The 27,100-nt window shown below is 37.0% G+C and overlaps 1 protein-coding gene across 1 annotated transcript; it reads left to right on the top strand.

Moving 5' to 3' along the window:
- Positions 1-3,145: 3,145 nt before the first annotated feature.
- Positions 3,146-27,072, top strand: FAM168B (family with sequence similarity 168 member B). Its single transcript, XM_032225038.1, has 7 exons — positions 3,146-3,436; positions 12,660-12,740; positions 13,461-13,544; positions 20,185-20,327; positions 20,820-20,997; positions 22,296-22,423; positions 22,521-27,072. The coding sequence occupies exons 2-6, from the start codon at positions 12,671-12,673 to the stop codon at positions 22,406-22,408; spliced, it is 588 nt and encodes a 195-aa protein (XP_032080929.1). The 5' UTR covers positions 3,146-3,436; positions 12,660-12,670; the 3' UTR covers positions 22,409-22,423; positions 22,521-27,072.
- The last annotated feature ends 28 nt before the right edge of the window (positions 27,073-27,100 follow it).

The raw sequence follows: 27,100 nt of genomic DNA, 5'->3' as shown, positions 1-27,100 counted from the left end.
CCATACTCAAAGGGCTATTGGGACATCAATACATAACTGGTCTGCGGCACTTTGGGGCTGAAACTCCTAGTTTTGCCTGCCATGGTGCATCTTCCCCTCCCAAGGCTACAAACAAAGCCCACAAATTCCCCAAGGCTGCTTTATGTGCAAGAAGATAATGGTTTTATTATCCTGGGCCACAGCCACCCACAGGCATGTAACCAAGTTATGTATCAATCTGTATCATTTTCTGTATAATCTTCATTAGGGTCTGGATAGTGGGAATGTGCAAAGATGGACGTAATGCTAGAAAGCCACATTGAAGGGGACTGGACACAGAGCTCCTTTTGGCCAAGTTTTCAAGTGCCACAATTACTCACATCTGCTGCTTCTTTTATAGGAGTCAGCTGTGATGCTTGATGTAATAAAACAGCCTGACTTAGTACTGCCCTTCATATTTATCCTTGTCAATCAATATAGTGTTTACAACCAGAAGAGGGAATAAATGTGATGACACTCACATTTTCATCAGCCACAGACAATCTTATAGTGAGACAGTGTTAATATTCAGCCTTCCAAAGGCACTCCTCTAAGTTCCTACACTGAATATGTATGCTGCTTTGCCTAAAATTTGAACTTTCCTGAGGCTGGTGATTGGAGCTGCTGGGCTACAAGCGGGGAGTCAGAGAAAAAAAGAGGACTAAGGTAATGGCCCGCATGCTTAACGGCACACGAATCATATATCTATAAACCAAAATAGCAATAATACATTTTGGATTAGTGCGCTTGAGATTGTGATTTTATTTTATTTCAAAATGACCAGCTTAGTTCAATGTAATAGCTGTTTTGCACCTGTCTTTTACAGTACTCTTTTCAAATTTGGATACTGTCCCCTTTGTAAACAAATTACTAGTCTACATAGACAGATTACCCATATAGAATATCTAATCTGTGCTCTCCAAGCAGAAATTAGGTGTCCAAATTAGAGTGGCCATTCCATTCTATGGAGATGCCACGCTATCAGCCCCTTCTACCACAAAGATCCTGCAGGAGAAGAGCAATCTGGACAACCATGGGATCTGGCAGGGTAAGAGCTGTGAACCATAAACACAAAGCTTTTGCTGTGACCCAGCATAACAGATATAGTGCCCTGGTGACCTTAATGGGGATACTAAAGAGACAGGTCAAGGTAGTTGTGATAACGATGACTCAAATAAGCAGGGGATCGTGGTCCAAAATGAAGAACTTTCTTCAGAACAGCGAAATGGGGAACCAGATATCATACATCAGTCACACAAGAAGAGCAAGGTATGCAAAAAGAGAAGTCTGGTTGCTGATTCAATCATAAAGGATGTAAATTTAGGAAAGGATATGGAGATTTTAAAAGAGGTCAGGTGTCTGCCAGGTGCTACTGCCAGCAGAGACAAGAGGCGTATTCTTAAGATAGTCAAGAATGCAAGTAAGGACTGTGACGTTGATGCTATTATACATCTTGGTACAAATTATCTGTCCCCAAAAGATGTACTTTCTGTGCAGAATTATTTCCAGATCTTGGGGTATGAACTTAGTAGTATCGGTTGTGGGTTTATCTTTTCAGAGGTTTTACCAGTATATAAAGAACAAAAAGGGAAGGACCAGCGTGTAGCAAAGTTTAATGTGTGGCTAAAGGAGTGGTGTAAAAGGGAAGGGTTTGGTTTTATTAGTCATGATGTCTGCAGCTGGTCCAATGAAAAACTCTACAAAAGAGATGGTTTGCACACATCCAAGAAAGGGACTGAGTTACTTGGCATTAAATTTTACAGATTTTCTGGATAAACATTTAAACTGAACAGTGGGGACAGATAATTAATTGATACAGAACATTTTTCTTCTCTCTTCACATTTGTGGCTTTCATGACAAAAACTGCAGTTTCCATTTGAGGTACCTGAATTTTTTATGTTAAATGCTGCAATAAATGTTGCAATCTTTGCAAGATCACTGTAAAAAGCTCAAACAAGGAATACTTCCATTTGTACTTTCTTGTGTTTTGGCAATTCATAATTTTACAGGGATAGTTTTCATTCATCCAGAAATAAAGCATTGACTGATAAAATATAGCATTCTATAGCATAAATCTACTCCTGAGTTTTGATAGATTGGGGGGGGGGTAGTTGTTATGGTACTAGCTTAAATGTCTATTTGTGTTAAGTTTAAGGACTTCAGAATCATCCTTGCACATGTTTTAATATGCACATTTTACTTTTAGCTAGTTCATCTTATTGATGAATAATAGGTGAAGAGCTATGGAGCTGGAATAGTTCAATTCCCCCGCCCCTTTTGCTGAAAGTAAAATAGTGTTACACCCTTCTCTATCAAATAAGACACACCTTTTTGTACAGCCCTTACTGAGATTCTTGATTCATACATATTTTGTTTTAAAATGTGTTCTAAGTTAGAGAAATTTAACGTGATTTTTCTACATTGCAACAGAATATTGCAATTGTTTCTGATAAGGTAACAACCCTTTGGGTAACTGTGATTATAATGGGTTAACAACTAATCAAATGTAATATATAGGTGGCAGTGCATTATATTGCACTATATTTATAGCCAATGTTCTGGATGTATATTTTTGTAATTGATCTGCAAGAGTTAATCTTCAAAGAAATGAATTTATCTATTCACTGATGATATTATCTACCGTTAGTTAGGTAATGAAACGTTTACAAGAAAACAATCAAGCTCAGAGAGCACCAAAGACCCCTCATTTATCTACTTAGCTAATTACGGGTCCCCAACTACTTTCCTTAAAAATTTCCTGGAGGAGATACTAAACCAACTAAAGAAGTTACACCCGGGCACAGTCTTTTTAACGGGTCGACAGTTTAAGGTGAGTATATGACTTCTGCATATATAAACAACCTTTTAAAGAACCTCTAGCAGCCTCTTGGACTCTTATTAGAACGTGCATCTAACTGTGCATAAAATTATGGCCCGAATTATCGTGAAAAGGAGTCGATTACACAGGGGCAATTCTCAAATCTCTAAATTCGAAGTTCTTTTGCTTTGTTTTGAAGGGGGGGCGGGAGAGAGATTCCATTCGCAATTAGTAACAGCCAGGGCGCCAAACCCACTCCGTCCACGTGATGAGGGGAACTGCGTCCCTCGCTCTCCTCCCGCATGTGACAGCAGTTCTCCGCTGGCCTTTGGGGGCTTCATACGTATGCGGGCATCGTCCGTCCTTTGCACACAGCCGACGAGCGGATGTGACGTTCTGGGCCGCTGGGTTGCTGCGCAGTTCTCCGGAGAAAAGAGAAGGAGAACGAGACGGCGAGGCGCATTCGGGAGGGATTCGTTCTTGCGGTAGTTTTCGGCGGCAGTAGCCCTCGCCCAGGCTTGGCCTCCTCCCGCCTCAGGCCCCGAGAGCGAGAGAGCGACAGCCGGGCAGGGGCCGCCGCGACCAAACGCTGCTCTTCGGTGAGTGAGGGAGCGCCGCCTCGGCCCCTCCCCTCCTCTCTTCCTAACCGCTCCCGGAGGGGCGGCGGGGACTGCAGGTCGTTTTCGGGCCGGCTCCCTTAGGGGGCATCCCCGAGCGAAAGTCGCCCCGGGGAGTTGCCTCCTCTGCTTACCGGCCTTCTCGCCCGTCAGCGTGGCGGTCTCTTCCACACAAGGCCCCGCGGCAAGGGATGCTCGGCCGAGCTGAGGCCTCGCGTTTGTGGGCGCTCTTGAGCCGTTTCTGAGGCAGCCTCTTTGGCCCTCACGTCCCTCGGCCTTCCAGCTCTGCATCTCATTTTAGGTCTGCAAAGCGATGCTTGCAACAACCTGGCGGTTGTTTTCCTTATTCGAGGAGCTGCTGCTAAAGGATGGCTTCTTTCGGGGGGGGGGGAGGGGAAGCAACAGCTTTTGATCCTAAGCAGGGTGGTGATGCAGCAGAAGTATTACACCTGGAGTAGAATAAACCCCGATTCCTGATTTGTTAGCCTGGGTTATTGCGAGCAATTGGATCTAATCTGGATTTCAGTGTTGACAAAAAGAAAATACATAAGAATTAAAACAGTATTCAAGTGTGTACTTTGTATGTTTGTTGAAAGTCAAAAGCATGCTCTTATATGTTGGGTGTACTAAACTTGAAGTGTAGGTGCTTCAACTCTAACCTTCTTTTATAGAGTTCTGGCGTTTTTACATGGCCTTTTTGAATGAGTTCATAAACATTCCAACTGGCCTGAGCCAAGCTGCATAGAATACGTTTCTTTAAGTGGAATCTCCATGTATTTTATTTCTAGGTGTTTTTTTTTAACCCAGAATTTGGATATATTCTGGTCCTATATTCAAATGACTTGTGGGGAGGGGGTGCATCTTTCTGAAAATATAGCTTGAAGACTGAAATGTCTTAACAGGTCTTTATTCACAATTAAAATCATGAGCAAGTTGTGTAAAATCAACTAGTGCCATCGATTTCATCGTAAAACAGTGAATGCATACATTCCATTTATACAGCTCCACCCATAGATGTTTATAAAGTGAAGAATGTATAAGTAGATGATTAGATTGCTATATATTGTTGGTATTTATCATTCTAGTTCAATAGCTGATAAAATGAATTGGGTAGCTGATTAAGTTAATATTAAGGTTAATATTAAACTACTGGCAGTTACTACAATTTAAAATTAAAATTAACAATGACTGTACTCCTACATGAGACATACTCATGATTTATTGTCCAGTTGCTTGACCAATTGAACTATAAATATTCAATGTTATGTTTACACATGCGAAACAAAAGTAGTTGATACACTGATTCATTGTGTTGTGTGCTTACAGACATTAATAGAACAAACTTGGGCAATGCTATTTGTGTCGTGCTCTGAAAGTGGAGGACTTGAAATTCTTGTACATTTTAGATTATGACATCAAAACGTGGCATCCTCTTTCATGTAGGGGGAAATTAACTCAATTATTTTTCAAAAATCAAATAAATTTTCTCCTTAGGGAAATCAAGTCCCTGAATAAACATAATTCCTAACAAATGTATGCCATTTTTATAGCTTTATATATTAACTCTTTATTTTTTGCTATCAAAATGAAATGACTTGCCAAGACCAAGTCTTTTCAACTGCTTGTACATTTCATTTAAAGACTAGAAAGCTTCAAGATACTAGGAGAAAAAAGCTTCTTCCTCTTGATTCCCCCCCAAGTATTACTGCTTTGAAGTCTTAAAATAAATCCCATGCAATGCTTTTAAGATAAAGTACCATCCATAGTGTTATATACTGCCCTGTTTCCCTGAAAATAAGACCTCCCCTGATAATAAACCCAATCCGGCTTTTGAGTGCATGCCCTAAAATAAGCCCTCCCTGAAAATATTGCAACACAGCAGCAGCCATGATGTGACCACTTTCGCTGCCTCCTGTACCTCAAAAATAATAAGACCTCCCTGAAAATAAGGCCAAGAGCTTATTTCGAGGGAGGGGTGTCAAGAAAATAAGACCCTGTCTTATTTTCGGGAAAACAAGAATTTGTTCTTTGAAAATGAAACTTAAGCAACCTGTGAGTCTATAGTGATGTGAAACTAAATAATACACTTTTGATTAATTAGTATACTATAATTACTATAAAATTTGTAGTTTTTATTTGCAGCTTTAGTTTCTATCTTAAAACTGCAGATTCACATGCTTAAGTATTGCAAGTTGCAGCAGTCGGTATCTATCCATCTGGTATTGGATCCTGGCTATTTTGCTGCTATCAAACTAAAACATTCATAATACTTAATGTGGAAGGGATAAACTAACCAGAGTAGTTCTTGTGTGTAGGATTTTTTTAAATTCAAGCTTCCTTGCAAAGGGATGTAATTATAGTTTTATGGCTAATAGATCAAACTTTCTCCTGTTTCTGTGTTTTAATATACAGAGATCATTGTAATATCTTACAGCGAAACGTTGAAGAAAAATCACAACGGTGGATTCATTTGTAGTTAAAATGCAGAACAATAAAAATATTTTTATATACTTAAATAAGTGTGAATGAGACTTATTCATGATAACTTAGTTCCAAAAGTCTTGGGGTACCAGAGAGTTAACTTACCAGAGTTTGGACGATGGGTGGCTGAGGTGCAATTTCTTGTGGCTTGGCACTTAAGGCCATCTGTATTAAACACTTGAATGAGTGGTGCTTGAGAGGCACAGAACAAACAAGACTTCGGACACTTTAGATCTATTATGTGGTCTCTGTCATAGAGGGTTTTACAGGGTTCTGTCTTGCCTGTATAGTTTTTATTTTTTAAAATTATTTTTTAATTTTATACACATAAGCACATCAACAGAACACATAAACACATAAACACATTAACAAAAATAACCACATAACTTAAAAACAACATAGTATATCATACAGCAGTTCCGGATCGGTTTCTTTGCAGTTAGTGTTTTTCTTTCTGTACATTTCTATCTTGCGTTCGTAATCTCGTTACTCATTATCCATTTTTATATACATTTCTTTATTTATTTATACTTAGCTACTTATGATCAAGTATTATTTACCTATATTGGGCTTTATATTTTTACTATCATCTATTCTCTTACATACGGTTATAGGTATACATTCACATAGTTATTCTTTTTCTTTGCCATTCTTATATTATTATTCCATTTAAAAGGGGTATAAGGTATAATTTGGAATGTATTATTTACCATCCTTCACACCTGCTTTGACACCACCTTATTTTCTCCTTCTTTTCTTTTCTCCCTCCATTCCTTCTCTACTTCCTTCCTTCCTCCTCTCCCTCCCCTTCTTCCTTCCCTTACTTCTCCCCTACTCTTACCCTCTGTCTTCTGTATAGTTTTTAATAAGACTGTAAAACATTTGAAAGGAGCATCTTGAGAGTACATTGATACAAGCTAAGCATCTTTCAGAAAGGTTAAAGAAACTATATTCTCGGGAATGATTGGAGCATTGAAGCAACTGTGTCATATTACTTTACTCAGTGGGAAAGCTTTTGAAGCAGTTATGCTGAGAATGTAGCTGCTTTAATGCTTCAGTGAGGGGTGCACTTCACTCATGGTAGCTTATTTTGTAAAACACCTCTTTTAAATGTTTTGTGTAACATTTGATTCTAAAAATAAATTAGCTGGGATAAGTTATGTGAATATTTTTAGTATAATTGTATATTGTTTGTAATTATCTAGAAATATGTTGAATTTTTGAGCAAGTGTTTAGAACTCTGTCTAAATCTAATGAAATTTGAAGTTAGTTGCCAGCTAAAACTTCAACTAGAGAAAACATACTTAGTCTCTGTTAAATACACAGTAATTGCATCAAAATTAATGTAATTCTTTGCCTTTGAAAGCTACGAAAACATCTGCTAATACAGCCTGGTGAATCATATATGCTATAATTCACTGATTCAGTATTAGTTGTCTTAGCTGGTTAATTTTGTAGGAGATAATTCAGTGCTGTATTTGACTAATAAATCCAACATTTCTTGATGGGGGAAGATTTTTTTTTTGTCAACCTGTCTTTTGGCATTAGAAGTTCTTAATATCAGCTTGGTTTGGTATCTGGTAAGAATAGACCTTTCCCCCATTAAATAGTATGACTCAACTCCAAAATAGAAGCACAATTGGTTCCTCCAATTGAAATACAGGCAGTCTTTGACTTACAATCACAGTTGAGCCTAAAATGTCTGTTGCTAAGCTAAAGAGTTTTGCCTATATTACAACCTTTCTTTCCACAATTATTATTGAATCACTGCAGTTGTTAAGTTGGTAACACAGTTGTTTGTGAATCTTGGCTTCCCAATGGCCTTTGCTTATCAGAAGGTCCAGGTGATCACATGACCCCAAAATACTGCAACTGTCATAAATATGAGTCAATTGCCCCGCGGCTGAATTTTTATTACATGACCATGGAGAAGCTGTAATGGTTGTGAGTGTAAAAAATGGTCATAATCACCTTTTTAAATGCTGCTGTAACTTTGAATAGTTACTTAAATGGCTGTTGCAAATCAAGGACTGCCTGTATTTTTTTAAATTAAAACCTGTTTGTTCAAAATGCAATCTAATTCATTCATTTCATAATTTATGCTGCTACCATATTGCTGAAGTACTGTTTTTTTCATAACAAAAATAGGGGAATACACATTATTGTAGGTTAAGGCTACATTGGTAGTATATGTATATGTATATATATTTAAAGTCACAACCCCTGGTATGCCCAAATATGGGAGGAAGGTCACACTTCCACTCTCTGTCTTCGGCTCGTCACAAGAGACCATCCAGACACAAACCCAATATTTTTTACTGTTGCCTTTTTGTCTCCCTTTATTTATTTATCAGCACAAATACAACAAATATGTATGTATGTATGTATGCATGTATGTATGCATGTATGCATGTATGTTATATTTGTGCTGATAAATAAAGGGAGACTAGTATAGATCTATTTCAAGTGACACTAAATATATATATATATATATATATATATATATATATATATATATATATATATATATATATATATATAACACACACACACATATATATATATATACACACACACACACACACATATACATATATATATATATATATATATATATATATATATATATATATATGTTATATTTATGCTGATAAATAAATAAAGGGAGACTAGTATAGATCTATTTCAAGCTATTTAGCTCTCATCAGCTAGCCATACCCAAGTTTTTTGGGAATCGAACCTGTGCTCTATTGCCTCCCAGGCAGGGAGTTAACCATTTGAGCTACAGAGAACGACTCCTTTATCAGCCAGCCAGGGTGGGAGGTATATACTTAAAGTCACAACCCCTGGTATGCCCAAGTGTGGGAGGAAGGTCACACTTCCACTCTCTGTCATTAGGCTCGTCACAAGAGTCCATCCAGACAGAAACCCAATATTTTTTACTGTTGCCTTTTTTGTTACATTTGTTATATTTATGCTGATAAATAAATAAAGGGAGACTAGTATAGATCTATTTCAAGCTATTTAGCTCTCATCAGCTAGCCATACCCAAGTTTTTTGGGAATCGAACCTGTGCTCTATTGCCTCCCAGGCAGGGAGTTAACCATTTGAGCTACAGAGAACGACTCCTTTATCAGCCAGCCAGGGTGGGAGGTATATACTTAAAGTCACAACCCCTGGTATGCCCAAGTGTGGGAGGAAGGTCACACTTCCACTCTCTGTCATTAGGCTCGTCACAAGAGTCCATCCAGACAGAAACCCAATATTTTTTACTGTTGCCTTTTTTGTTACATTTGTTATATTTATGCTGATAAATAAATAAAGGGAGACTAGTATAGATCTATTTCAAGCTATTTAGCTCTCATCAGCTAGCCATACCCAAGTTTTTTGGGAATCGAACCTGTGCTCTATTGCCTCCCAGGCAGGGAGTTAACCATTTGAGCTACAGAGAACGACTCCTTTATCAGCCAGCCAGGGTGGGAGGTATATACTTAAAGTCACAACCCCTGGTATGCCCAAGTGTGGGAGGAAGGTCACACTTCCACTCTCTGTCATTAGGCTCGTCACAAGAGTCCATCCAGACAGAAACCCAATATTTTTTACTGTTGCCTTTTTTGTTACATTTGTTATATTTATGCTGATAAATAAATAAAGGGAGACTAGTATAGATCTATTTCAAGCTATTTAGCTCTCATCAGCTAGCCATACCCAAGTTTTTTGGGAATCGAACCTGTGCTCTATTGCCTCCCAGGCAGGGAGTTAACCATTTGAGCTACAGAGAACGACTCCTTTATCAGCCAGCCAGGGTGGGAGGTATATACTTAAAGTCACAACCCCTGGTATGCCCAAGTGTGGGAGGAAGGTCACACTTCCACTCTCTGTCATTAGGCTCGTCACAAGAGTCCATCCAGACAGAAACCCAATATTTTTTACTGTTGCCTTTTTTGTTACATTTGTTATATTTATGCTGATAAATAAATAAAGGGAGACTAGTATAGATCTATTTCAAGCTATTTAGCTCTCATCAGCTAGCCATACCCAAGTTTTTTGGGAATCGAACCTGTGCTCTATTGCCTCCCAGGCAGGGAGTTAACCATTTGAGCTACAGAGAACGACTCCTTTATCAGCCAGCCAGGGTGGGAGGTATATACTTAAAGTCACAACCCCTGGTATGCCCAAGTGTGGGAGGAAGGTCACACTTCCACTCTCTGTCATTAGGCTCGTCACAAGAGTCCATCCAGACAGAAACCCAATATTTTTTACTGTTGCCTTTTTTGTTACATTTGTTATATTTATGCTGATAAATAAATAAAGGGAGACTAGTATAGATCTATTTCAAGCTATTTAGCTCTCATCAGCTAGCCATACCCAAGTTTTTTGGGAATCGAACCTGTGCTCTATTGCCTCCCTGGCAGGGAGTTAACCATTTGAGCTACAGAGAACGACTCCTTTATCAGCCAGCCAGGGTGGGAGGTATATACTTAAAGTCACAACCCCTGGTATGCCCAAGTGTGGGAGGAAGGTCACACTTCCACTCTCTGTCATTAGGCTCGTCACAAGAGTCCATCCAGACAGAAACCCAGAGAGTGGAAGTGTGACCTTCCTCCCACACTTGGGCATACCAGGGGTTGTGACTTTAAGTATATACCTCCCACCCTGGCTGGCTGATAAAGGAGTCGTTCTCTGTAGCTCAAATGGTTAACTCCCTGCCTGGGAGGCAATAGAGCACAGGTTCGATTCCCAAAAAACTTGGGTATGGCTAGCTGATGAGAGCTAAATAGCTTGAAATAGATCTATACTAGTCTCCCTTTATTTATTTATCAGCATAAATATAACAAATGTAACAAAAAAGGCAACAGTAAAAAATATTGGGTTTCTGTCTGGATGGACTCTTGTGACGAGCCTAATGACAGAGAGTGGAAGTGTGACCTTCCTCCCACACTTGGGCATACCAGGGGTTGTGACTTTAAGTATATACCTCCCACCCTGGCTGGCTGATAAAGGAGTCGTTCTCTGTAGCTCAAATGGTTAACTCCCTGCCTGGGAGGCAATAGAGCACAGGTTCGATTCCCAAAAACTTGGGTATGGCTAGCTGATGAGAGCTAAATAGCTTGAAATAGATCTATACTAGTCTCCCTTTATTTATTTATCAGCATAAATATAACAAATGTAACAAAAAAGGCAACAGTAAAAAATATTGGGTTTCTGTCTGGATGGACTCTTGTGACGAGCCTATGACAGAGAGTGGAAGTGTGACCTTCCTCCCACACTTGGGCATACCAGGGGTTGTGACTTTAAGTATATATATATATATATATATATATTTATTTATTTATTTATTTATTTATTTAGTGTCACTTGAAATAGATCTATACTAGTCTCCCTTTATTTATTTATCAGCACAAATATAACATACATACATACATACATGCATACATGCATACATACATACATATTTGTTGTATTTGTGCTGATAAATAAATAAAGGGAGACTAGTATAGATCTATTTCAAGCTATTTAGTTCTCATCAGCTAGCCATACCCTTACTGGGAATCGAATATATATACGGTATGTATGTGGGAGATTAGCATAATTGAGAAAAGCAATATTCTGCTCTTAACAGATGAGCAAAAAGCTCCAAGTGGAATAGAAGTTCTCTGATTTCATGACAGAAATGGGTATATTAAGGATTATATTTACAGGCAATGTTTCTAAAGAGCAGAGTATAAAATATTTTGGAATATTAATTTTATGATTTTTAATATGTTCAGAGTTAGCTAATAAAATTTATTCTATGATAAATAAATCTAATTGGCTTTTGTGGTTCTATAAAGTTTTAAATATTTCAGTAATATATTAACCATAAGTAGGACAACTATATTAATATAGAGAGTTCTGTGTTGGAATAGTAGTTATATTTCATGTTGTTATATGGTATATATGGGCACACACATGCTTTCCTGCATCTTAAAACTGGCTCAGGGCCAATAGTATGATAGTATATAGTATCCATACTCCAATTCCTTAAAAAATATTTTATAGCAACTGTAATCTTGTACATTATAGTAATTGATTACTTGTTGATGTGAAATGTACTTGTAAATATCTATCTTGTTTGCAATTTTAAGTTTACTAATTTATAAAAATATTTATTAAAATTCAGTACTTTGGACTCAGATATAGAAAGGTGCTTTGGAGCATGCTTGGGACTCATACAATACCTTTCTGGAATTTACTGAAGCATTTGCATATTTTCTATAATTGGATGGCTGTCTTCCATGCTGAAGCACAAACACAAGAAAAGGTGTTTGCTCTAAGGAGTTGTAGAGAGTTATTACAGTAAAACACTTTTTTGTTTTCAGTTATGAAGTCCTACGGAGCCCAACTATTTATAACTAACCCTATATGTCATTATCCTATGTTGTCAAGAGAGAGTAAGTCCTGTTGAAATCTGAGATTGAATAAATGTCAGTCTCAGAATTGCATTGTTAGATATATTATCAGTTAATCTACTTGGTACATATAAAATTGTTCAAATACCAGTATTTTCACAATTATATTTGCTTGTGAATACAGGATGCACTTCTAGCTAGGCATTCAAATATTTTTTTCAGAGATGTGCTTTTTAGTATTCTCATATTCATAGTAGAGAAGAGAGCAGATTTAAATAATTCATACCGTTAAAGCATTTTAGTCTACTAATTGTGTGACTTTTCCTCTTCAGTTGTTGAAATCATGAATCCTGTTTATAGTCCTGGATCTTCTGGGGTGCCCTTTGCAAATGCCAAAGGAATTGGGTATCCAGGTATGTAACTTAAACTCATAAAACTTTCTGTTGTGTTATCAGACCAGATGCTATGATTATCTCAATTCTGAATTGAGTTTGCATGAATGATTACAGTCTTTCTGAACATGGTAGCATCAAGATGTATTGGGACTGAGTTCCCCAAATTCCAAGCATATATGAGAATTCTATATTAGAATAGCTGAATAGCTTTCAAGAAAGTATTGACTTGGGAGTGTGCCATCAATTTATTTTTAACATAGTCGCATGGAAATTTAAAATAGGCGTTTTGGTACGCGTATCTATGCTTTTTGGTATAGAAAATGTAAAGTCAATATGATACTGTTTTCCATTCTGTGGCCACAAAGATTAGGACATAAACTAAGTTTTTTCACAGATTTAAAATAATATTTTTGACCAGATTTCCCCAATGTCAGTTTTCTCTAAATGTGTGTGAACCAGTTCACAGCATCATTCCATGGCATATCCATTGTTTGGGATTCTGAGTTGCAAGCCATAGCTATGCAGGGCATCCAATTGAGCAAGGCTCTTTTTGAAAAGCATAAATGAGCTAATTAAGTAAATAGTTCAGGCATTGAAATGATACATTTTATATGACAAAATATAAAGTATTGCTTTGTTATGGATTGAAATTACATTAATATAGTATTATGTTTGTTGGATAATCGTACAAGTACAATATTTATACATCTGAAAATAATTTTCAACTACTCCTTTTAGCTGGATTCCCAATGGGCTATGCAGCTGCTGCTCCTGCTTATTCTCCTAATATATATCCTGCAGCAAATCCAACATTCCAAACAGGTATATAATACTACTACACAATTCAGTAATGTAAACGTATAAGTTATTTCAAATATTGAATATGTTAACATCTGTGATAGTACAAGTGACACATAATCACTAAGTAGCCAAATACTTTAATGCAAGATCTCTATGTCTGAAAGTGTCAAATACAAAGGCAGCAGAAAAATGTTGTAATATGCTGTATATTTCTTTATTAGTTACATTTGTCCATCTTGTAGTTAAAAAAAACATGGTAACACTCAGAGGAACAGCCCTATGCTTATATGTAATCGGGATTTGAGTCCCCAAATTATTTGTTAGAAAGAATAGATGTGGGCATTGTCTTCTACATTTGTAATAATAGGAGTATACAGCCAATTTTCAGGAACCCAGAGTCATTTTTTTCATGATGTGGGAAGGACAGTTTAAAACTATGAGCAGGGATGGAGTGCCTTGCTGGATTAGCCCTCTTTTTATTACAATTATGAAATGCCTCCTGTTAACGCAATATTTTATATTGAGATGAAGTTCCAACTGGGCATTTTATTAAGCTGTGACAAAATAGCCCTTTAGGCAAGGATGTCAGGAACAATATTGAACTTTAAGCTCAGATTATATCCTTGTTCCCGTCCAAAATAGCCAGTTGTCATATCAGGGCAGGCCAAACTAAAGCTCACTTGTGATCATCTCCATAGAAACATTCTTTCATCAAACCAGACATACTTTAAGATAATCCTTCCTTGAGAGCCATTTTGCCCTTGATACACTTTCACCATCTTTTCTTTGGTTTAGCATGACAGTTACTGATTACCATGATTCACAAGTACACAATGGCAAAGAACAAGGATGAATCATTTTGGCAAGGGTGGATTTTTCTGGAACCCCTAGGGGTTGAATGTAATGTTTGGAATAATCTGAACTTTTCAATCCTCTTTTTTGTCCCATAAGAAAACAGTGCAGGTTTTTCTTCCTGCATATGTTGATGTATTTTTCTAAATTTGAGTATACCTGATGATTGTTCAAGGAATTAGTTCATTAAAGGTATTCAGAGTTTAGCTATGAATTAGGATGCAGTAAGGTATCTGGCCTATCTTCATCATGAACTGAATTCTGTGCTACTTACTGGCATCCTCAAGCAGTTGTTGGTATAACGGTATGGAACTACCCATTGTGGTTTTAAAGCAATGTTACATTGTATTGATGGAAAATTATTGTAAATTGAAGAGGGCTACGCCAAAGGGAAGAGTAGATACACTTACATACATAACTTCCACACTTTGTCAATGAAATTACAGTTAACGTTAATTCTGGAAATTTAATTCTGAAAATTTTAGAAATATTCTGAAATAATTCTGTATATATGCATGTTTTCAAGTGTATCTCAGAAATTTTTATGTGTTGCCACAATAAAAAATGTTAACATTAATAACATCCAATTAAAATTAGCTGTTTATGAAATACAGTACCCCGTTTATAAAATTAATTTCTGGGAAACAGAAATGCCAGATAACTAGAAAAAGACTAAATATGTCATTCTTCAAAAATGAGAATATGTATAATTATTGATTCAGTCTGAATTGATACTGAAAAATTGAGAACAAATAGTAAAGCAAATTATTTACAAACATCTCAAAAACAATAGAAGGAATTTTCATTCACAGGTACTAGTACTCACCAGAGTAATTGATCTGAAAGATTTAAACAGATTGTGTGAATACTGCGGTCATTATATATCTTAACTTTGGCAAAACATTTGATACCATGACATTCTGATAAACAAGGTAATTGTGAACTGTAATGTGTGACAGGTACATAGAACTAACTTGAAAAACATAGAATGTTCCTCAATAATTCTGCATCAGAATGGGCTAGATAATGAATGGCACAGAGTCCAATGTAGTTTGGTAGAAACTATTTGCTCAGTTGACTGAGTCTCCTTAGGGGAAAAGGGCGGCATAGAAATATAATAAATTCAATTGACCATATCATATATAAAACTGATAAAAAAATACAAAGAAAACTATAAAACACTTTCATAATAAGTCGTCACCCCTATAGTTCACTCCAGTCTGATGTAGATATTCTCTCCTGTTCATAATGACCTTGAAATGAAGAGTGCAATCTTACTGGTGATTTTGAGGTTTGTTCCTTGCAATAAATATTATTGTTTCTCCTGGGTGCCCCAATATTTTTTTTTGTTTTTAAATATGAGTCTTAAGTGCACAGCAGAGAACAGTTCCATCAACAAGAATGTGACTTCGATGATTGATGCTCCACAGATGCATAGTCTTTCTTCAAGTTTGACTATGAAATCCCCCGTGTCTCATGGAGTTCAGTTGTTCAAACTGAGCTCCAGAAAAAGCTGTTCTGAAATGTTGAGACATGTAACATTTTCTTAATCAAGGGGCTGATTTGTGTTGAATCAGCCACTTCAAAGACATGACACATTTAAGTATTGCAGCCACATCAATAACTCTGTTTGAAAGCTTCCTTGGCCTTTAGATAGGATTTGACTAGGATATTTAAAGATTACATTTGAAAGTTGGATGTGGTTGAAGTAGAAAGTATGGTTATCAACTTAGATAATGCAAAATAGATACAATAGCTAATATATAATAGGAAAATATCACGACTGTAGTTTATAGGAAAGAAAATGGGCTAGAAATAATAGAATGCATTAGATACAAAGGTTTTCATCTAGAAAAAGTAATTCAGATGCACAGGGAAAATACCAGGCTTGATGATAATGCTTGTAAAATAAATATTGGAATTGTTCATTTATGAATCTGCAGAGGGGGGTTACTGCAAAGAAGACAGATGCAGTTTTAAACTGTATCAGCACTGATATGGTTTCTGAATCAGAGGAAGTAATAGTTGTACTTTATTCTTCTTTGGTCAGGGCCCCACTTTGAGTATTGTGTCCAGTTCTGATCACTGCATATTAAAGAGGATTCAGACAAACTGGAACAGGTTCAGAGAAGAGCAACACGGATGATCATGGGACAAAAAACTAAGACCCATGAAGAAATATTGAAGAAATTGGGAATGTTTAGCATTGAGACATGAAGACTCTAGGGGAGGGGGCATAATAGCATTCTTCAAATACCTTAGAGGATGTCATACTGAAGAGGATATAGACTGTTCTCCGATATTCCAGAGCTCAGGATGTTTAATAATGGATTTAAGTTACAGGAAGGCAGATTCTGATTCAATATTAACAAAAAAAAATGTAACAGTAAGAGCATGTCAGCAATGTCATTATGTGTACCTTTCTGCAAGTTGGTGGTATGTGTGCAACAGTATATTGGGTTGCAAGTTAGTTTCTACATTAAATATCATAACTTGCATGGAATAGTGTGACCATGCTTGGGGTAAATCTGGGCCTTGATTGTATTGATGGCATATTCAAAATTTGTGAGAACTGACAATTACTGACCATATTGGTAATCGAGAATTTGGTTTTGGCACAGATCTGACTAAGTGTAAGTAATACAGCCGCCTCAATCATACTAAAAACTTCATGTGAAAACCTTGATTGACCAAAGCTATATTAACTGGCAGAGATCTATATGTGGCCATATGGTGAGGACCATGGCACATAGAATATTGTAATTTGGAATATAAGAAAAGTGAGTGGTTAAGAATAAGAAGGTAATTGCAGGTAACAGTTTGTTCCTCCCTTCACTAAGAAAAAAGTAATATTCAAATGAAGATAATACACAGGGAAGTGCAAATAGTTTTCTCTTACTGACTGCTTGTTCGATGACTGTTCAAAGCTACAACAGCACTGAAAAGGGAGTTTTACGATCAATCTTCCAAGTTGTAACATCACAATGCCCCCATATCACATGATCACGATTCAAACATTTGGCAAGTGGTGTGCCCAAAAAATATAAGACCCAGTATTATTTTCGGGGAAATAAGGTATGATAGTTACAGCGTTCATGGTCACGTGATTGCCCTTTGTGACCTTTGCATCGGTTTTCTAATAAGCCAAGAAGTATTGCTAGAAATATTTTAGATGTTTTTATGGGAATTATAGTGATATGTTGAAAAAAAGAATATAAATGAATATTTTTAATTCTTAATGTCCAAGAAAAATAAAGAGAATGTTTCAACTGCTGTAAGAAAATTGAAAAATGGTAATACTGCAAGTGTAGAAAATAATAAATCTAGAGAAAGGTTAAAATACGTAAATGAAGCTAGTTTAAAGAAAGGTAAAGAAAAGGGAAGAAACTGATGAAGTAAGTGGACAGAAAAGAAAAGAAAACAAGATATTTAGGTTTTATAGAAAGAACTAAATTCAGTAGGTAAGCATCCTCTTCCTGTCTAGATTTAGGATTCCACAATCAGCAAAGAATATTTCCAACCATTTACATCTTTAACAGCTTTGTTCTTTGTAGTTTATGTGAGGTTCCTCTATCCATTCTGAATCAGATTCTAGACCTTAAATCTATACTAGAATGTTCCAAAATAAACTATAAAATCTAATTTCAACCATAATTTAACATACAGTAATAAAGATAGTCCTAGGGTAACTACCACTCCTTTAGTGGCAGTTCAAAGTTACAACAGCATTGAATTAATGTGGTTATGATTGGTCCATGAAGTTTCAGATGTCCCAACACCCCAGTGATCAGGTCATGTGATCATGATCTGGACTCTTGGCAATTGGCTCTCACTTAGGACAGTTGTAGTGTCCTACATACATGTGATCAGAATTTGCAATCTTCCCAGCCAGCTTCCTACAAGCAAAGTCAATGGAGAAACTGGCAGGAAGGTCAAAGTCAAGTTTGCCCAGTTGGTGCATCATTCCCCACCCCTTCTGCATTTGTGCTGGCCACCTGCTCAGCTTCCATGAGCACTGCTATGTTCACATCAAACCTCCCCAGCTGAGCCTCACTGACCTTACACTTTCCTTGTGCCTGAGCTTGTGCCTTGCCACCCTCCCTGAGATCACATTCCTCCACCCACACGCCCTCTCCAAGCCTCACGGCACACCTGCCATACCTCCCCAGTAACCCACACTCCCCCACCCAGCAGCAGCCATCCCAAGCCCCACTGCACTTGTGCCATGCTTCCTGGTCACATAATGCATTATCTCGCTCCCTCTCCCATTCACCAACCACTTATTTGCCTGCTGACTTAGTTCAAAGCCACCTGGGACTTCTTGCTAGCTTCCCTGCTAACTTGTTTGTTAGGATGTTGCAGGGAGATGCTCACTTAATGACCCAGGATCCTCACTTTAACAATAGCAGGGATTGTAAACTACTAAGCAGTGTCACATGATATTGTTCTTTATGACTAGATCACTTAGCAATGAAAATTCCAGTCTCCAAAGCCCTTGTAACTGGAGGACTACCCATAAATACTTCTTATCAAACTTTACAATGGCAACAATCCAGAATTTATGACAATAGTAGTAATCGGGTGGGATTCGACTGGTTCAGGCGAACCGGTAGCTCCGATGATCAACTGGGAGCAAATTGGTTTGCTCTCACAATCAAGTGGGGCCACCCGCCCCTGCGCTTTACTGACCTATATCTTCTCCCCTGAGTTGCGCAGCAGAGTGGTTTGCTGCGTCTCAGGTGTTTTTCACTCCAGCAGTAATGCGTAAGGCAAGTTTTCTCAAAACTGCACACACGCGCAAACACCAAACCGGTTGTTAAACTGGTAGGATCCCACCACTGGTAGTAATCAAGAATGTAGTTTAATACATAACATTATGCAGTTTGTGAACCTCCCAGAATCATTGAGAGTCAGGCAACATGCAAATTTGATGAATAAATGATAAAAAATACTTTTTACACTGTGCTTATTATTTTGCCTTTCTAAACATTAAAAGCTGAGTATTTTCTTGACTATTTTTTATCATTGCACATATTTTACTGTTCTCTTTGTGCTTATAGAGCAGAGTTGTCAAACTCGGGGGCTGTATCCGGCCCGCAGGGTGCTTAGATCTAACCCACAGGACTGCACTGGAAACAGTGACGGACCGGCCCACGATACCTCTGCCAGCAAAAACAGATCTCCGGGGTGGAGGTGGTGTACTGGCAAAGGGCTGCAGGAGGCCACCACGGCCGATAATTGGGCCCAGGAGGGCTGCGCACCCTCTCCCCCCTTCCAAGCTCCGTTTTTGTTGGCAGAGGGCTGTAGGAGGACGTTGCCACTGAAAATAGGGCTTGGGAGCTCGTTTTCACTGGCAGACCGCTCGGGCCACCACAGGCGCTGCCGACACAAGTGATGTCAAGAAGCCATGCCGACCCCCGAGGTCAGATACAACCCCAATGCCCTCAGTGAAATCAAGTTTGACACCCCTGTTATAGTAGTGCCATCACTGGGCTTGAGCTGAGTCTGCAGGATGATTATACTGATGATTGTAGAGTTTTTATTTTAACTTTGGCTGCCAATTTATATTTATTTAATGTGATCTTGTAACATTGTATTTTTAACTTGTTAGCTGCCTATAGTTATCATATTGAGATGGGTAGTCATATAAATTTAAATAAATAACTAATAGTTTGTGTTGGGCAGCAGTTTCTTCCTATTTTTGTGATTTTAATTTTAAAAATGGATTATGCTATTTTTCACTGTTTAATAATATGAATATTACAAATTATTAGAACACAAAGTTTATACTTGGCTATCTTTTATATAGGTTATACACCAGGCACACCATATAAAGTCTCTTGCTCACCCACCAGTGGTACAGTGCCTCCTTATTCTTCATCGCCCAATCCTTACCAAACTGCAGTATACCCAGTTCGAAGTGCCTATCCACAGCAGAATCCATATGCACAGGTAAAAAGAGTATGTTTATTGTTTGACTTAATTATATAACAATTGGAACTGTGCCATTTTCTAGATTCTTAGGGCTGTGCTGGTTTGGGGTGGGATTATAATAATTAATCATACGTATAGTGTAAATCAGAATTGTAGTGAATTTTGGCTTATAGTTGATAATCTGCCTTCAAAACAACATGATTGTTGACTTCTTGTTCCTGGTTTGTTTGGAGATACAAGCCAGCAATTTTGGTTAATATGCAATTACACTTGTGCTTCCCAATTAGTTCAGATTGATTGAGCAGTTAATCAGGAATAGTTTTGAGAAAACTAAAAACTCATTATTACTGATGAACAGTAATCAGTTCTTTTTTTTTCCTTTTTGAAGGGCCCGACTCATACCTGATGTGTATAATAAAATAATGGCATTTCCTTGAAACCGTGTGGCCTTTTAGTATATATCAATAGTACTGGAAAGACTTTTAGTAAAACAACCATTTTTTTCAACAGCAAGGCACTTACTACACACAGCCTTTATATGCAGCACCACCCCACGTAATCCATCACACTACAGTTGTGCAGCCCAATGGAATGCCTGCAACTATGTATCCAGCACCAATTCCACCTCCCAGAGGAAATGGTGTCACCATGGGAATGGTGGCTGGGACCACAATGGCAATGTCTGCAGGTATGTGAATTTTCTTTTATTACAAAAGTCTGTGATATGGTATTGGTTGTTATAGAGCACTTGATACGTATTAGTGTGGCCAGTTGGGTGCTGCATATAAATTCTCAGAAAACCATTGGTAAACAGGTAATCTCTTTGGCACATAGCACTAACATTTTGTATTCTTGTAACTAATCCTTTGACTATCAAACACATTTTAAAATGCAGGTCCTTCTGTGATAGTGACCCTCACAAGGCAATTGTATATTAAATACAGGTAGTTATTTGACTTACAACAGTTCGTTTAATTTGAAGTTACAGAGGCATTAAAAAAGTGACTTATCCCTGTTTTCACCCTCACAACCATTGCAGCATCCTCATGGTCACGCAATAAAAATTCAGATACTTGGCAATTGACTCATATTTATGATGTTTGTCATGTGATCACCTTTTGCAACCTTCTGACATGCAAAGTCAAAGGAGAAGCCAGATTCACTTAGCAGCTGTGTTACTTACTTAACAACTGCAGTGATTGGCTTAACAACCGTGATACGAAAAGTCATAAAACGGGGCAAAATTCACTTTAAAAATGTTTCGCTTAGCAACAGAAATTTTAGGTTAAATTGTGGTCATAAGTGGAGGACTACTCGTATTCTGATTTGTAGAATATTTATTGATTGGTTGTATGTCAAAGTGCAGAAAGAAGTTTTAACATGGTAATGCAAGAAGTGAATTTAATTTTGTGCCATGCCTTAATATCATTTTAATTGGGAATTCTGGGAATTATAGTCCTAAAATATTTGTAAGACATATCATACAACTAGGGGAGACATGATGCAGTGTTCCAATATCTCAGGGATTGCCACAAAGAGGAGGAAGTCAAACTATTCTCAAAAGCACCTGAGGATAGAACAAGAAGCAATGGGTGGAACTAATCAAGGAGAGAAGCAACTTAGAACTGAGGAGAAATTTCCTGACAGTTAGAATGATTAAACAGTGGAACAGAAGCCTCCAGAAGTTGTGAATGCTCCAACACTAGAAGTTTTTAAGAAGATGTTAGATAACCATTTTTCTGAAATGGTATAGGGTTTCCTATCTAGGCAAGGGGTTGGACTAGAAGACCTGCAAGGTCCCTTCCAACTCTTATTCTATTCTATTTTATTCTAAAATTCAGGGGGGGGGGGAAACAGGACAGTCTGCAAACATAATTTATTTAAGTTCTGTAACAGAAATTCTGGTGGCTATGCCAACTTCCAAACTATTTATAAACAATGAAGAGTTCTAAGCAATTAAGTGTGGAAATATTTTTTCCTTCCCAGGTACCTTGTTGACAACACATTCCCCAACTCCCGTAGCCCCCCACCAAGTTACAATGCCCACTTATCGAGCTCCAGGAACTCCAACCTATAGTTATGTGCCCCCACAGTGGTGATTACCATTACCCAGTGTAAGTATTAATATATTTATAGCTATAATGATTTGTCTAGTGCAGGACTATCAAAAGGCACAATGCTTAGCTATTTTTACCCTTCTTTTGAATGCAGATTTGAAGATGGGAGATATGCAATCAAGTAACTGAGGTTTAAAAGTTGGTGCTGAAGCCTTCATGCCTCCAACCAGGACTTGTTTCTTCTGAATGCTTGCAATCCTTTGCTAAACACTAATTCCACCGAAGACTTCCCAGTGCTGCATATCTTACATCTTGGAACTCCAGCAGTTAGTCTTAAAGCAAATCCTGTTTTGTGGACTGTCTTGCAATTTTTAGCTAATTATAATGATTAAAGGAAGTATAAATTTATTGATTCATATCTAGTTGAATGCATGTCTAAAACTCGCAAAGCTTGCTCAACCTACCTGCTCTGACTGATGCAAAAATTGTCATATGCAAAATCCAAACAAGCCGAAAAGTATTTTACAGTTTATATCACTAATGCATTGTTGTAATGTTTGCAGGGTCTTAAAGAGGTAGAATTGTGGCAGTGATTTTTTTCCATCATTCTACATTAGCAAGTGTGTTAACCTTTTAGGTCACCAGGTAAAGGGAGAAAAAATTGGCGGTGTTTTTCTTTCTGGTTCTGTGACTGGAAAATGACTTTGTAGAAATCTTGCAAAGGAACCATTTGTTATTTGTAAGTTCTTTCCATTTCCACTTTTTAGATTCAGTGTTATTATGGACATTCTCAAGGACAAAAACATTCAGGAAAAATGCGGTTAAGGTATTTTTCCTGTTTAATTCATTAATCATCATCGGAATGTTTGGTGGAAAATCATCTATGTAATGGTTTACCTCCTAGAACAGTCTTAAGTGATTGATGTCAATGATTGCCACACTGCTGGTAAATACAATTTTGTTCAGGTCCACCACCATCCCTCCCCAACAAAGCAGCACTAATCTTGGCCAGATTGATAGTTTGAGCAGTTTTCTTTTGTAAAAGCATAGTCATATCAATATTTCAATAGAAAAGAATTCAACATATTCTGAAGAAAAATGTCCTTTTTGATTAGGGGAGCAAATTAATTAAATGATTTTATTGGCTTATTTTCCTTGCAGCATGGATATGAACCAAGTGTGGAAGCAATTGTTAGAATATACCTTTACATAAAAAGTAGGGCTAAATTCAAAAGTGATCAAGTACAAAGATTCTTGTTGGTGATAATCTTTTGGCATAATCTTGGGCATATACTTTTTTACCTCCTAAATTGCATTTGGAAAAAGTGAAATTAAGAAAACAGAAGCAGTATTTTATTGCAGTGAACCACTTCTGAACTCCTTGCCTACAGCTTTGAGTCTTTGTAGAAGTACCTCAGTCAATGCTGTGGCGATATAGGGCTAGTCTTGGAACCAGTTTGTGTACCAAAATTATTATGGGATTTTTAAATTTTTATTTTAGGCATTAATTTCAGTGCTAAAAGCAATCAAGGGCTTTCTTTGAATTGGCACCAATTATTATTCCCCCCAGTATTTCCTGTCTGCAATAAATAGTGTAGTCAAAGATTAAAATGTTCCCTTTTAAAGTTAACATTTGTAGATTAGTTTATAGTATTGGTGAAATATTTGCAAGTTGTTGGTGTTTTTTAATTGTGAAACTGAGCATCCTAACATTGGGATGATGAGTTTTTAAATCAGATGTTACAACTACTTATATGTAACTTGGAAACTGATTTTAGTACTACCATTCTATTTTTTTTCTTCTGGGGCAAGAATCTTCTGTGCCTCAAATCCATTTGAAACGGCCTTTATGATGTTTAAACAATAACATACTCTCTCTTTTTGTTTTACTTAAAATGTATTTTCTTTGGATCATTATATGACACATGTATCCAAATGCCAGTGACACAACATAATCATATGTATTCTTACATTTTAATCTTGAGCACTTATTGCAGCTGAGAAAGTTCTTTATCCATAGAACAAGCAAATTCATTCTTTCTTGCCATTTGGGTCTGCTTAGCTATTATTCCATTTGTGAAATTGTCATCATTCTGAAGAGTGCTCCCTAAATTTATGATTATTGAGTATGGACACTTAACCAGTGTAGCAGGCTTTTAAAGTTAAATTTCTTGCATTTATCACAGATGTGAATTTTGAAAAATAGTTTTGCCAGGGACATGTTGAAAATAAATAAAAGCTTATGTCTTTATATAAATGTCCTGAAGTCTGTAGCTAATGCAGCACTTTGTAAATGGTAAAGATAAATTGTACTTGATTCTTCTCAACTTTCAGTTTCTAGATATTTCCTTGGTTGGGTTTTTTTTTTTAATACAGTGATACCGTAGTAACAGCTTTTAGGTAATCCGACTTTGAGCACTTTTTTCTGAGTTGTGTTATGGGATTCATCTGCAATGGAGGAATAGTACTATGCTGTCCCTTGAGGAATAGTACTTCTTGCAAAAATTACTGCACCTTCCAGAATTTGGGGGAGGGGGGAATAGGGCAATGATCTTTTATTGGAGATAAGTCCATACCTCCAATAGCATCAGTAGGAAAGTAACCAAAAGCACAGTGATGAGAGGATGTATATAGCTTGGTATATTGTTGCAAATAATTAAAAAAGCATGACTATGAAACAAAGTTTGTACTTCAAATGGATGTATTAGACAGGGGATATTGTGGATTTTTTTCTCCTCCTGGCTGTTAGTTCCCTGTTTAGAATTCCTGTATGGGAGGGTGGGGGAGGTAAAGCCTCTATTTCTTAGTATGTGGTTGCATTGAAACTCCTCCAAAAGCTTTAAAGGAGGTTGATGCAGCAGAGACGAGGCTCCAATCAAGCTGCTTCCAGACAAATGCAGCCTCTAGAGGGAAATACAGTAACATAATACAGCAATAACAGAGAAAACAAAAGATCTGAGTTTAATTTGAAAGGCTATGTTTTTAAATAATACTGAAGGCATTGTTTAGAAGACATTCTCAAACTATATTACACAATATTTGAAGTGTCTTTTTTTTTTAAAAAATAGACACATTCTACAGATACTTTATATTTGGCCAAGAAACTTGTAGATGTAATCAGTGGTATTAATGCTAACCAACTGACATGAAACTAAATATCCCATTTTTAATTGAGGTAATAAATGTATAAATAAAATATTACTGTAGACATACATTGAAATACTCTGAGAAGCTCATACATTACCACGAAATATGTCTTGATGCCACGATGGAGATAATGGAGGGAAGAAGGTTTTTTGCTTTATTTGGATTCCTGAAATGTAACCCAATGAGAGCAGAATTTTTAATCTGTCATGACTAAAACTTGGCACAGGCTCCATAATATAGTTAATATTTCATGACCATTGCAAAGTAATTTTAACTTCAGTAGAAAAATTTGAATTTATTAGGGAAAAACTTTTGTTCCTATGTGTTTCTACTGAGCATTTGTATTGCTTGGTTGTGTAAGTTAATTTTGTTGAGTCAAAATGCAGGGGAGCAAAACATTTTCGACTACTTTCTATTGCATTGTTGTGTTGATAGTATGAAGCAGACACTCAACAGCACTAAGGGTCTGTTCTGGAACAAGAAAAAATAGGTATTGATAATTATTTTTTGACAGTGAAGTTTAATATTGCATTCTGTATTCGGTTGTTTGCTAATTTACCACATTCCCTTTCTGTCTCTGCCTGCAAACACTGAGCCCCAATTTGTTTTTAACCTGTGCATAGAGTTTGTTTGCACTTGGCCTTTCCTCTTGACTTTTTCCTCTGTGTAGTCATTCCTTCTCAATATATCTAACAAGCTCATCCACGTGGAATAATAATAAAAGGGAGACAGCAGTGCAGGCAAGGGAGCTGCATCTATATTAAACATCTGATTCTTGTTCGAGCTGCCAATCAGTAGATATTGAAAGACAGCAAGCAACAAGTAACTGGAGAGAGGTTGTATTATCAGAATCTTGAATTGTCTCTTCAGCCTACTGAAGACATTAGTATTTATGAGATACTGAGGTGGCTATTTTAAATGAAACGGGCACTCTTTCTAAAATGACATGGAAATATTTGAGCATCCCAATATCAGGAGTCAATTTAACATACCAAGATAGTCTGAACAGTTTGACTTCCAATTCCGTCATCGGTATCTGTATGACTTTTGCTAACTTGATATGACTTTTGAGCACTTAGCAAGCAAACTGTGGAAGCTTCACTTTAGCTTGCTGCTGTACAAACTTGTTTTAGTAGAATGGATTTGTTAGTGGGATTTTATTGTAGTGCTATTATTGGCTGCCCTTGTGGGGTGAAAAGTGGAATGCATGCAACAGAAGTGCAAGAGGCCCCAGTAATAGTGTTGTTATGAAATAGGCACAGGTTTCCTTTTTATATAACTTTTTTTTTTAAAAAAAAAACTGTCTTAAAACAGTTGTATTGGTACTTTTTCCCAAGTTTAGGTCAATGTTGTCTTCCAGAAGTTTAAAGCATCACATCTTTTGCATCAACACATAGGAGTGGCAATTCCATTCTGAGCCAATTGTGTAAAATTCATTTTTATTATACAATCGAATGAGTAGATGAGCTCAGAGTTAAATTCTTAAAAGCACGTTTATGTAACAGGAATTGTTATGTATTAATACTTCAGTTTTCAATAAAGATTGACTGTGTTGCTTATTGTTGTTGTTTTTCTTTTGCAACTACA

The sequence above is a fragment of the Thamnophis elegans genome, chromosome 10, assembly GCF_009769535.1.
Source record: "Thamnophis elegans isolate rThaEle1 chromosome 10, rThaEle1.pri, whole genome shotgun sequence".
NCBI classification, from domain to species: Eukaryota; Metazoa; Chordata; class Lepidosauria; order Squamata; family Colubridae; genus Thamnophis; species Thamnophis elegans.
The sequence above is the reverse complement of the archived record's forward strand: the minus strand, read 5'-3'. Positions and strand labels throughout refer to the sequence as shown.